The sequence below is a fragment of the Gordionus sp. m RMFG-2023 genome, chromosome 1 (genome assembly GCF_954871325.1).
Source record: "Gordionus sp. m RMFG-2023 chromosome 1, tfGorSpeb1-WG-v2, whole genome shotgun sequence".
In the NCBI taxonomy this organism is placed as follows: Eukaryota; Metazoa; Nematomorpha; class Gordioida; order Chordodea; family Parachordodidae; genus Gordionus; species Gordionus sp. m RMFG-2023.
The window spans coordinates 50,918,361-50,930,754 of NC_088775.1; the positions used below are offsets into that span (position 1 = coordinate 50,918,361).

Consider the following 12,394-nt stretch of genomic DNA (forward strand, 5'->3'; position numbering starts at 1 on the left):
GATTTCATTTAAAATTCCATTTAACTACTTTCCAAGTCCGAAATTCTCTTAAAACAATTAGCCGACACCAGAGTGTCCTTTTTCCAATTACCATATACCTTGGTCGCAGCCAAAGTACATTTTCCACATAAAAATTTCAAAAGTATATATATTAAATATATAATTATTATTAATCCTAATGTAACTAAGTGATGGCCAATATCCAATTCATTAATGTTCTGATACAAGATTTTATAACCCATATCCTTAAAGATGACAATTTTATTAATAAAAGTAGGCTCAGAATACTTATCGAAATACACAACCATCGCATATTACGAATTTCTACCTTAAAATTATGTTATTACAAAAAGTTATATTATATTATAAAACCTGGGTGTTACTCGAACTAATCTAAAAAAATATTTTTCACACTATTTTGTTAATTAAAATCCTAAAAAAATTTAAACAACAAAAACGTTATTATTGCGCTGTGTCCTAAGGTAACATATAATATATAAAATAAAAATGCGGTTTTTACCTTATAATAACGAATAGGTATCTCCCTAAGTCATGGTCAACACTTTTGACGTCTCGTAACAGAAAGTATGGTAATTTACAAACAAATTTCCTTTTAGAACTTTTCACTTACAAAGTATCGTAACAAAAAGTATGATAATTTATAAACTAATTTCTTTTTAGAACTTTTATTTTTCATATAAAAACAGAATAATCAAAATCTATTTTTCTAAAACCACAAAAAAATGTATTCTATCATTATTATTAGTATTATTTTTTTAACATCTAATAATCAATAATTTTTTCTCCAATCAGATGTATACAATCCATCTAATTGACGTTTAATGCGAATATATGTTTTATACATACTAGGACAATAAGGTATATAAAATATTGTATTAGCAGAAAATAATCTAGGCTGTATATGTGTGTAGGACATTTAATCTATAGCTCCAAATATTTTAATACTTATTTTTTGTGTTTTTATACATCAATATTAATTTTAATATAGAAAAAATGTTTAGCCCCAATTTAAACAAGATTGTCTGATGAAAATAGATAAACAGAATAATTTCTATATTAGGATTAGATATTATCATAGTAATTTTATATATTTTTTACTTTCCCGATGACGGGGTAATAAAATGCCAATTTTCCCCGGTTTTTTGGGGATAAATCATGTTTATAGAATTCCAAATCTTAAATAAAATTTATAGGATGTCTAGTAATTTTTGCTGATATTTTAATTTAACATATTTACAGTATATATTTTTACCTATTTGCGTCAAAAAATTTCAAACACCTTTAGAAATAAGGATTATGATAATCGTCACTTATCTAAGGTACATCTTCACTGAAATATCAATTTAACATATTTACACTATATATTTTTACCTATTTCCGTCAAAAAATTCAAAAAACTTTAAAAATGAAGATTTTAATCTATGGTACATCTTCACTGAGTTTTTAATTAAACGCATTTACAATCTATATTTTTACCGTCAAAAATAAACTAATATGTTTTAAAATACAGATTATGATATTTGTCATTTTTAGAAAGGATCATCATTGAATTTATAATTTAACATATTTATAATATAAATTATATTTTTACCCTTTTGTGCCAAAAAATTCAAAAATGTTAAAAAATAACATAACAATTGTCACATTTAAATATTATAAGACGATCATGTAAAATCACATATAAAAATTTAATATAAATATTTAAAAATAAATTATTTAAACTAGTTCTTTTAATATACTAAAAAAAATAGATAATTTTACAAAAATGATAAAAATAAACCTATAAAAGATTTCAACTAAAAGATAAATAATTCACAAAAAAATAAATTAAAAAAGAAGATTTTAAATTCTTATCAATTCAAATTTTGCTTAAAATTTTTGCATGAAAAACACAAATTAATTGTAACAAAAATAATATTAAACAATACCTATTCGAAATATTCGTCCTCTAGTCGACTTAAGTTCACGACTCAAGTGGAAAACTCATGTTCTCGACTCAAGTCGACTTGAGTTTATGACTCGAGTTGACTGGAGTTTATGACTCGAGTTGACTGGAGTTTACGATTCGAGTCGACTTGAGTTCATGATTTGACTTCACGACTTAAGTCGACTTGGGTTCAACGATTTAAGTCGACTTGGGTTCAACGACTTAAGTCGACTCGAGTTCACGACTTCAGTGAGTCGACTCGAGCTCACGACTTCGGTGAGTCGACTAATTCGACTAACGACTCAGACTCCGACTTTTTTAACAACACTACCTCTAACTATGCCTACTCCTCCTCTAACCGCCATGGAAGTTACTAAGGCAATAGCCTCCTTCAGAAAAGACTCCTCAGGAGGACTTGACGGTTTTAGAGCTATATACCTTCAAGACCACACCAAATCAACAATCATCAACACTGAACTATACACAGAGTTGGGCAGGTCCTCTGAAAAAGAATCGAGATACAGATTCTTTGTGAAAAAATGAATTTTAGATACAGATACTAGTATCTTTTTCAAAATATCAAAAAGATAAAAGATACTTGTATCTTTTGCCTAATTAGAGTATCTTAAATATAAGATACTTTTAAATTTAAATTAGAATAGTTTATAAAATACAGTTTTTATTATTTATTTTGAAGAACATAACATACGCATATAATAAGAATGAGTATTTGCATTAATTAATAAAATATTTAATGATGAGTTAATTATAATAATCAGGCATTTTAATTAGTAATAGCCGATTCTTAGAATAGATAGGGAAGGGAGACTAGTATTTTTAATGGGAATTGAAATATTAATTTGCATAAGAGTATATAAAATAGATTCATTCTTTTATAAGATAATCAAATTTTTCAAATAATTTATCATTAGACCTTTGCCGTTTTGGCCTACTTAACATTGTGCCAAAACTAAATTACCTTTCAATTGGAGCTGATAAAGGTATTGCAGTATTATATTTATAAAAAATTTCCTTAATGAAAGGATAATAATTAAGCATTTATAATGTATTTAGACTTTCTTTAATATAATCTAAAGCCTCCCATTTAATGTTCTTTGTATTATTGAACTCAGCAACATTTGTTTCACCAAAAGAAACATAATCGTTAAATGTATCAGTGTTATAGTTTGAGCTTGATTATATACTCTGGTATTACATTTAGGGCTTCTTTTAAATATATTTTGAAAGTATTTGCTTTTATCATCTGATGCAATTCAAAAGTTCTTAAAGTATGGATGTGATATTGATGTCAAAAAAACCTTATTATATTCAAATAATAGGAAAATATTTTCTAAAATCAATTTCTCAAACAACCTTAGGCAGCTTTAATAAAGGTAGCAATATTGTAAATTTGAATATTTAGGATAATTTATGCCCCTTTTAACCACACATAAATAATATACTTTAATATGTTTAACAATTTTTGTTTAACCATTTCTTTTTTTTGTTTATACAGGTTTTACATCTAGCCTGTACATTGACTTTTTTAAATTATATTTTTAAAAAATTTCTATATAAAATTTTAAGATTTCGATTTGATTTACGGGAACTTATTTCCATAATTTAAATTTCACTTCCATGAGTGTTAATCATCCTACAAATTAAAAAAATATTCATAAAATTGGTAATGATACTCTATCGAATTACATTTATATATAAAATATAATCTTTACTTATTTCGTTTTGGTGCTGTTAATTTATATCTATATACCTAGTTTTATTAAACGGTTCGTTTTGAGCCGATTTTTAAAAACGGCTAACTCAATATTTCACACAGAAAGATCTTAGCAAGCCTGAAGATTTTGCTCATAGAAGGAACAAAGGTCTAGGCATACATTAATGAAATCTCGAGTCTTAGGCAATATTTTTCTGGCTAAAATATTGAGTTAGCCGTTTTAAAAAATCTGCTCAAAATGAGCCGGTTAACAACACTATATCTATCTTAATATGAGTTGTAAATTTTCCACCTAATTTTGACATTATATTTAAAATATGGTGAAAAACTAAGGAAATTAATAAAATTCTCGAAGAAAATAGGATATACCTGTGATATGTAAAATTTTAAACATGAATATAAAAAAGAATCTGTATCTTTTGTCAAGAAAATGAAAAAGATACAAGATTCTTTTCAGAATAAAGGATCTTAGATATAGATACTAGTATCTTATTAATAATTTCAAAAAGATACTGAGTACAAGATACAAAAGGATCTTGTATCTTAGATACAAGTATTCGCGGTACTGCCCAACTCTGACTATACACAACATAACAACTCTACTTAATCATATCTTAAACGACAACATACCTTCTTCAGTAAAACCCCTTATTCACGGTGCACGCTTAATAGATTTAAACAAAAAAGATGGCGGCATCCACCCAATCGCCGCCGGCTCTATTTTCCGTCTAATTATATCCAAATTATTTGTACTCGCATTAAAAACAAGCTCACCGAGTGATTGATTCCCCATCAGCTTGGCTTCAACATACCTTCCGGTTGTGAAGCGGCATCCCAAGCCACGCTTATCAACTTCACTCCACAAAAAACTGCATACTAAAAGTGGATTTTAAAAACGTCTTTAACTCTCTTAAACGGAAACTTTCTCCTCATATTCTGCGACTCTTTTCAAGAATATTCTCACTACCTTTTTGCCTCTTATAACAATCATCCTACTTTAAATTCAACAACACAATAATTGAATCAAGGCACAGCATTCAACAGGGTGATCCCCTTGAACCCGCCCTTTTTTGGTTATGTATCCAGTCGATCATTGAAATGATAAATCGTGAGACAAATTTGACCCTCAATGTTTGGTATTTGGATGATGGAACCCATGCTGGTCCACATGATGAACTCCTAAAAATAGCACACATAATAAATAATCTAACCAATATTACAGGGTTGTTTCTTAATAAAAGCAAATGCGAATTTTATTAATCAGATGAAATCTTTACCGCTCCTCATAACTTTACACCCATTAATCTATGCAAGTTCACCATCTTGGATCCCCAATAGGAGGCAATAAAGCAATCGAATATTCCAAAACAAATATTCTGCGTAATTTCCACTTTTTTCATAAAATCCTCAAAGTCCTTCCTTCCCATCAAGCTTTCTTCCTTCTCAAAAACATTTTCTTTATTCTCAAAATCCAACATGCCTTCCGCTCTGCCCCACTTTTCTTATTTCCGGAAATTCTCACTCAAATAGAATCAAAAATCAAAGACTCTTTAGAAGGTATCCATAATATAAAATTCAGCCCTAATTCTTGGATGCAGGCTTCCTTGCCATCGAAATTTGGGGGTCTTGTCCTATGATTACCTGCGCCACTCAGCCTTGCTGCCTTTTTAGCCTCAGAATCAAGCTCCGCTTAATTATTCTATCGCTTGACAATAACTCCACCGACCCCCACCTCCCCCACGCCCCAACAATCTGGAAAGATAATTCCCTTTCTGCTCCAATCCCCACATCACGAAAGCAACATGGCTGGGATCTTCCCTTAATACACCACTCCGTTGAATATCTAATATTGAGTGCTGCGTCTAAGGGATCCCCATCATTCTTTCACATTTATTATCATCCATTTTAGTTGATGAATCACTGTTGACATCTCTCTCTCCCACAACAACTGCAAGTTCCACAACTTTTACCTTCCTTTTCGGGCTACGAATGGTTAGAAGCTTTGCCCAGCTCAAACTTAGGACTCCTCCTAACAAGTGTAGAATTACGCATTGCAATAGGTCTCCGTCTCGGTTGTAAAATACTGGCCAATTCTGCATGCACTTTAGGTTCCCATCCTGTTATTTGTCCTCTTCATTGTCGATTCTCTAAAGGTAGACACTCTCGAGCTCTACGCAATCCCCGCAACCCTCAAACCCTGTGGCCTCTCAACTGAAAATAGTATCTGGCCAGATGGGCTGACTATAATACCTTGGAGTAATGGCCTTATTCGCTCCCTCGTTGAGTAACAACTCATTAGTGCGAGCGGAAAACTCTAAAATTAAAAAATACATTTCCCTATTGCAATCTCATGCCATTTGTATCCTATACAACCGGTTTTGTCAGCAATCATGCCCTAACCTTCTTAAAATCCTTTGGTAAAAAAAAATTGAGCCATCAATTGTGACCCACAGGAAGGCTTCTATCTTCGACAGCGTGTATCTATTGATATATGCAGATCTAATTGTATCGCCATCCACGGCTCCCTTTTTTGACATCCTCCCTCCCAACATATAATTTATTATACTAATTATATACAATTTACATTTTATAATGTTTTAAAATTACTATTTACGCATAAATATACAAAAAAGTATTATATATGTTAGCGGCAATGTGAAATATTTTCGGCAATGTGAGGTAGTGGTAGGCAGGGTAATTTTGTTAATTCGGCAATGTATACTTTGCCGAAATAACCCGGCAATGTATACTTTGCCGAAATAACCCGGCAATGTATACTTTGCCGAAATAACCCGGCAATGTGTAATTTTTGTAATATTATATTATTAATAATTTTTCGTTATATTAATAATTTTTTAAGATTAATATTATATTTTAATTTGTTTTATTTTTTACATAAATTTTATATTTTTTTTTAAATATATTTTTTTGATTGATATTTTTTTTTAAATATATTTTAATTTGTTACAATATATTTTTTGATTGATATTTTTTTTTATATTTTAATCGCTAATTTTTTTTATTTTTTGTGTTATATGATTTCTTTAATAAATTTTTTTAAATATATTTTTTGATTGATATTTTTTTTCTTGATATATCTTTTGATGGCTAATTTTTTATTTTTTGTGTTATATGTTTTTTTAATAAATTTTTTTAAATATATTTTGATATTTTTTAAAAAATATATTTTTTTTTTCTTTAAATTGATCGTTAATTTTTTTTATTTTTTGTGTTATATGTTTTTTTAATAAATTTTTTTTAAATATATATTTTTGATTGATATTTTTTTTATATATTTTTAAAATGATTATTATATATTTATATTTTACGTAATTTTATCTATTATATATCTTTTGATAGATAATTTTTTAGGTAATAGTGACAAATGTCATAATCGTTATTTTTGAACATTTTTAAGATTTTTTAAAGTAAATGGGTAAAAATATGTTTTGTAAATATGTTAAATTAATATTTCAGTGAAAAGATACTATAGAAAAGTGACAATTGTCATAATCGTTATTTTTAAACTTTTTTGAGTTTTTTTAAAGTAAATGGGTAAAAATATGTTTTGTAAACATGTTAAATTAATATTTCAGTGAAACTGTACTATGGAAAATGACAATTGTCATAATCGTTATTTTTGAACTTTTTAAAGTTTTTTTAAAGTAAATGGGTAAAAATATGCTTTGTAAACATATTAAATTAATATTTCAGTGAAAGTGTACTATGGAAAAGTGACAATTGTCATAATCGTTATTTTTAAACTTTTTTGAGTTTTTTTAAAGTAAATGGGTAAAAATATGTTAAAAGAAAATTAATGACGGATAATATCCGAAATGAACTTCAGAAAAAAGAGATGTCTAAATTATTGAACGATGAAAATAGGATTGTCGTTAATAATAATTTTATTGAAACTCCCGAAAAGGTAGTGATCAGATCTGATCATACCGAAATAAGTGATAAAATTGATAGGGATCAATTTATGGAAAGTGAAATCGATGGATTAAAAAAGATCGATCTTGCTATACCTATTTTGGTTAGAAAATATGGTATAATTTTTGAAGAAAAATTAGGACGTTTAAATGATTATCAAGTAGACGTTAAACTTAAAGAGGGTTTTTCACCCATCTTTTTGGCTTGCCGAAGAGTTCCGTGGAAAAGGTAAATTGATGAAGAATTAGATCAATGGGTTAGAGATGGCATCATTATTCCTGTGGAATATAGTGAGTGGGCCACACCATTGGTACCTGTTAGAAAATCGAATGGAAAGTTAAGGCTATGTGCTAATTTCCGTGTAACCTTAAATAGATGGGTCGTGGAGGTAAAATATCCATTGCCTAGGATTGAGGATTGGCCAGTTTAAAAGGTGCCAAGTATTTTTCCAAGGTTGATTTTTCTTCTGCTTATTTGCAGTTGCCTTTGAAAGAAGAAATCCATAAATTATTTACAATAACGACTCCGAAAAGATTATTTGCCTTTTGTAGGCTACCGTTTGGATTAAGTGTGTCAACGCCGATATTTCAGCATACTATGGCATCAGTTTTCCAGGGCCTTGAAGGAGTTTATTATTATATGGATGATGTGTTGGTGACTGGTATAACACCAGAGCAACATAATCAACGTTTGGAAGAGGTTTTCAAGCGAATTCGTGATAAGGGTCTGAGGGCCAGCAAAGAAAAGAGTGTTCTTGGGGTAACGCAAATTATCTACTTAGGACATCGGATAAATGGAATGGAGGTGAAACCTCTTGAAAAAATTTGAAAAATATAACGAATATGAATCGGCCAACCAATAAGGCAGAGTTGCAATCATTTTTGGGTATGGTAAATTATTATCATCGTTTTGTGGATCATTTTGCGAAGGTGGCATCTCCATTGTATGGTTTATTAAAAAAGGTGTTCATTTTGTGTGGAAAATTGAACAGAAAAATGCTTTTGAGATCTTAAAGGAAAAAATTGGTAAGGAACCGATTTTAGTATGTTTTAACAATGATTTAGAGATCATATTGGCGGTTGATGCATCCAACAAGGGGGTTGGAGGTGCATTGTTACATTTAATGGATGGTGTAGAAAGACCCATCATATTTTTTTCGAGAGTTTTCAGGGAAGTGGAAACTAGATATTCGGTTCTTGAACAAGAAGCCCTAGCGGTTATCTTTGGATTAACCAAATGTCGTGAATATTTGATCGGTAAAAGATTTATAATTTACACGGATCATAAGCCGTTAATTCATTTATTTAAGAAGGATAATAAAGAGTTAATGCTATCTCCCCGGTTGCAACGTTGGTTGTTATGGGAAGTTTTAATGTGGAAATCAGATATCGCAGGGGCAAGGAAAATTGTTTGCCTGATATTTTATCTAGGTTAGGATCCAGTTAAGGGGATCTTGACGTTAACAAAAGTATAATAGTGAATGGAGAAAGGGCATTAATTTGTTCTTTATCACATATGTTAAAGGGTGGTCCTACGAATTGGGAGGATCTTAAAAGCAATACCTTAAGGGATAAGGAATTGGGTCGAGTAAAATTATTTTTGACGGGACAAGAACCGTGGAAAAACAGTAGTAAAAAAATTGAAAAGGAATTGTCCGTAGTGTATGATTGTTTGATGCGGGATAATAGAGCCGTGATTCCGTTGAAATTACGGAGTAAAATTGTACGATTGTTGCATGCAGGACATCAGGGTCGAGATAAGATGAAATCTTGGGCTCGTAAGTATGTATGGTGGCCTGGAATGAGCAATGATATTGAAAAAATTACGAGGAGTTGTATTCCATGTAATTCGTGTGCCGCTATGCCCCGGAAGGAAATAGGCAGTTATTGGCCGAAGCCTGAAAAGCCGTGAGAGCGTATTCACGTTGATTATTTTTTGGTTGTTGATGCATATTCTAAGTGGATTGAGTATGAAGAGGTTCATGGATTAACCACTAGGATTGTTATCAAATTGTTACAAATGTTATGGGCTAAATTTGGGATTCCAAAGACAATAGTGTCAGATGGAGGTCCGGCCTTTGTAAGTGAAAGTTTCAGAGATTTTTGTAATGCGTTGGAAATTAAACACGTATTAGCTCCACCATATCATCCCAGTTCCAATGGACAGGCGGAGAAAATGGTAGCTATCGTGAAAAATTGGATTAAAAAGGCCAAACAAGAAAAAAATGATGTTTGGATGGCCCATTTATATTATAATAATTCCAGAAACCGGGAGGAAATTACTCCGCTGGAGTTATTTTTGGGAAGAAGGACCAGATTGCCGTTGGATTTCTTAAAATCTAAAGATGGGTCTGGTGTACCTTCGGTTGATAAGATTGAAATAAAATATCCTGTGGGGAGAATTATATGGGCCCGTTTGTTTGATAACAAAGGGAAGAAATGGGAAAAAGGTGGTATAGTAGAAAACCTTGGTTCCATAAATGAAATTTTGCTAATAAATGGAATTACGGTAATCAGATATAATGATCACGTAAGGTTAGGAGAACAGAAAGGATAAAGATAATATGGAAATGCTTAAATATTAATCTTATCTTATTTTTTTCCAGAATCTTAGATTTCTGTGATAATATAGCTCAATATGTTAAATATGAATAATGAAAATATTGATTCTTTTGGGATACTCTGATAACGATACTTGCGTAGTATTGGGGGTAAGATACTGTAATAAAGATAGAGGTAGGCTTATTGGTGATTAAGTGCTAATGGAATTCATTAAAGGATGATTAATTGAAACTTTGAAAAGCTTGGAAAATAAAGGGAGTTTTATATTTCGGGGGGAGAACTCAACATCCTATAATGGTACGGGGTTGTAATTGAGTCTCGGGGTTATTGAATGACAAAGGCAATTTTTTTTGGTGTGTTTTCCCTTGAAGGAAGAGATTCTTTGGTTATTTAATTAATCACGTAATTGATAAAACTAGTGAGGTACAAGACAAAATTATATAAATTAATAAATTAGTTAAATACTGAACAACTGTGGGTATTTTGGTTATTTATGCTTTCGGTAAAATGTTAATAAGGTCCATCGGAGGAAAGTATTTTTTTTTAAACTTATTGATGGTTTTATATACTCGAGTATCCTCATAGGAGTATAGTAAGTAATTAAATGGTATAACGAGGGAATCGTTTATGATTATGTTATACAGCGAGCAGTTGTTTTTTTTGTGTTGTTTTTAAAAAGAAAAGAAGTAAAATAAGTAATAAAATGTTGTTTTTTTGTGTGTGTCACTGGGAAAAGAAAAAGAAAAATTGAGTATGAACGGTTCACTTTGATGTGAATATGGTTTTAAGTTATGAAAGGAAAATAAATAAAATTACAAATAATAGTAAATAGATACATAATGATAGTTGGGAATTTGTGATCAATAAGTATTTATATTATTTGTTGTAAAGATCATAAGTTGTTGTGGAAGACAAAGGGGAAAGATAAAAAATAAATATTTGGTTAAAATATTTTTTTTATCAAATTGTGAAACAAAGGGAAAAGGAAAAGGCATAAATTAGTTTGGATTTTTGAATAAGATTATTTTTCTCTCCTTTAAAATTTTGTCTGATAAAAAACCATGCAATCCCAATACAAATTGATACATCTCCAGGATCATTACTTGCAAATAACGTTAATTCCAAAGGTCATGGATTTGAATAACAATGTGGATATTCGCCAAACGGAGAATCTGTCAACGTCAGGCAGTTTACTTATTAGGAAGAGGCGGTGTTTCAATTGCCAGTCCGAAACGCATCTGAAAAATCAATGTCCGGCATTATATAGAAAGAACTGGGGACCGTTGGTGGAACAGGATACTAATATTCGGAGTACCCAAAAAGAAATGACCAAAAGACTGGTGAGAGAATTTGTCGATAATGCGCTCAGCGGACCCAAGAAGGATAATCCACAGCCTATGCCGCCAAAATTAACGAACAAAGAGGCCAGCGTTAGTAGAATGGACTACATAAATATTCGAACGGTGATGGAACAACACCGAGCCGCTAGTATGATGTGCCCAGTAACGCCTGTAATAGCTGAACCTAACCCGCTGACGGTAACGGAGACAGGACTGCTGGCAACAACGGATTCGGATGAAGGTCTGTGGGAAGATCTGCTATTAATGTAGCTCGGATATCATGTAAAAGAACATGTGTAATAAAAAAAATTTTAGTATAGTAATTTCTTTTAAAAATTTTTTTATTGTGGTATAGTAATTGTTTTTGTTAAGGAAATGTCACTGGCCCATAAAGGGGTGACATGTTCTAGTGTGTATAAAACATATATTCGCATTAAACGTCAATCAGATGGATTGTATACATCTGATTAGAGAAAAAATTATTGATTATTAGATGTTAAAAAAAAAATAATAATGATAGAATACATTTTTTTGTGGTTTTAAAAAAATAGATTTTAATTATTCTGTTTTTATATGAAAAATAAAAGTTCTAAAAAGAAATTAGTTTATAAATTATCATACTTTCTGTTACGATATGTTTGTAAGTGAAAAGTTCTAAAAGGAAATTAGTTTGTAAATTACCATACTTTCTGTTACGAGACGTCAAAACTTATTTTTATATTTATTTCTTCATAAACGTATTAAATATGATATATTATATTTACTAACCACAAAATTATATCTATCAATTATATAATTTATTTTTCATCGCATATATTCATTATTGATATATGCAAAAATAAAAAAAATTTCATTTTATTTATATTCTACTATAAAT

General features: G+C 30.2%; 1 protein-coding gene across 1 annotated transcript; it reads left to right on the plus strand.

Moving 5' to 3' along the window:
* The first annotated feature begins 7,500 nt into the window (after window positions 1-7,500).
* Window positions 7,501-9,527, plus strand: LOC135926975 (uncharacterized). Its single transcript, XM_065462910.1, has 4 exons — window positions 7,501-7,844; window positions 8,150-8,420; window positions 8,608-8,982; window positions 9,141-9,527. Exons 1-4 carry the CDS (start codon window positions 7,501-7,503, stop codon window positions 9,525-9,527), a joined length of 1,377 nt encoding a protein of 458 aa, XP_065318982.1.
* The last annotated feature ends 2,867 nt before the right edge of the window (window positions 9,528-12,394 follow it).

Coding starts and splice junctions, on each gene's coding strand:
- LOC135926975 (XM_065462910.1), top strand. CDS start 7,501: ATGACGGATAATATCCGAAATGAACTTCAGAAAAAAGAGATGTCTAAA. Junction 7,845..8,149: donor CGAAGAGTTCCGTGGAAAAG/GTAAATTGATGA, acceptor GACTCCGAAAAG/ATTATTTGCCTTTTGTAGGC. Junction 8,983..9,140: donor AACGTTGGTTGTTATGGGAA/GTTTTAATGTGG, acceptor CATATGTTAAAG/GGTGGTCCTACGAATTGGGA.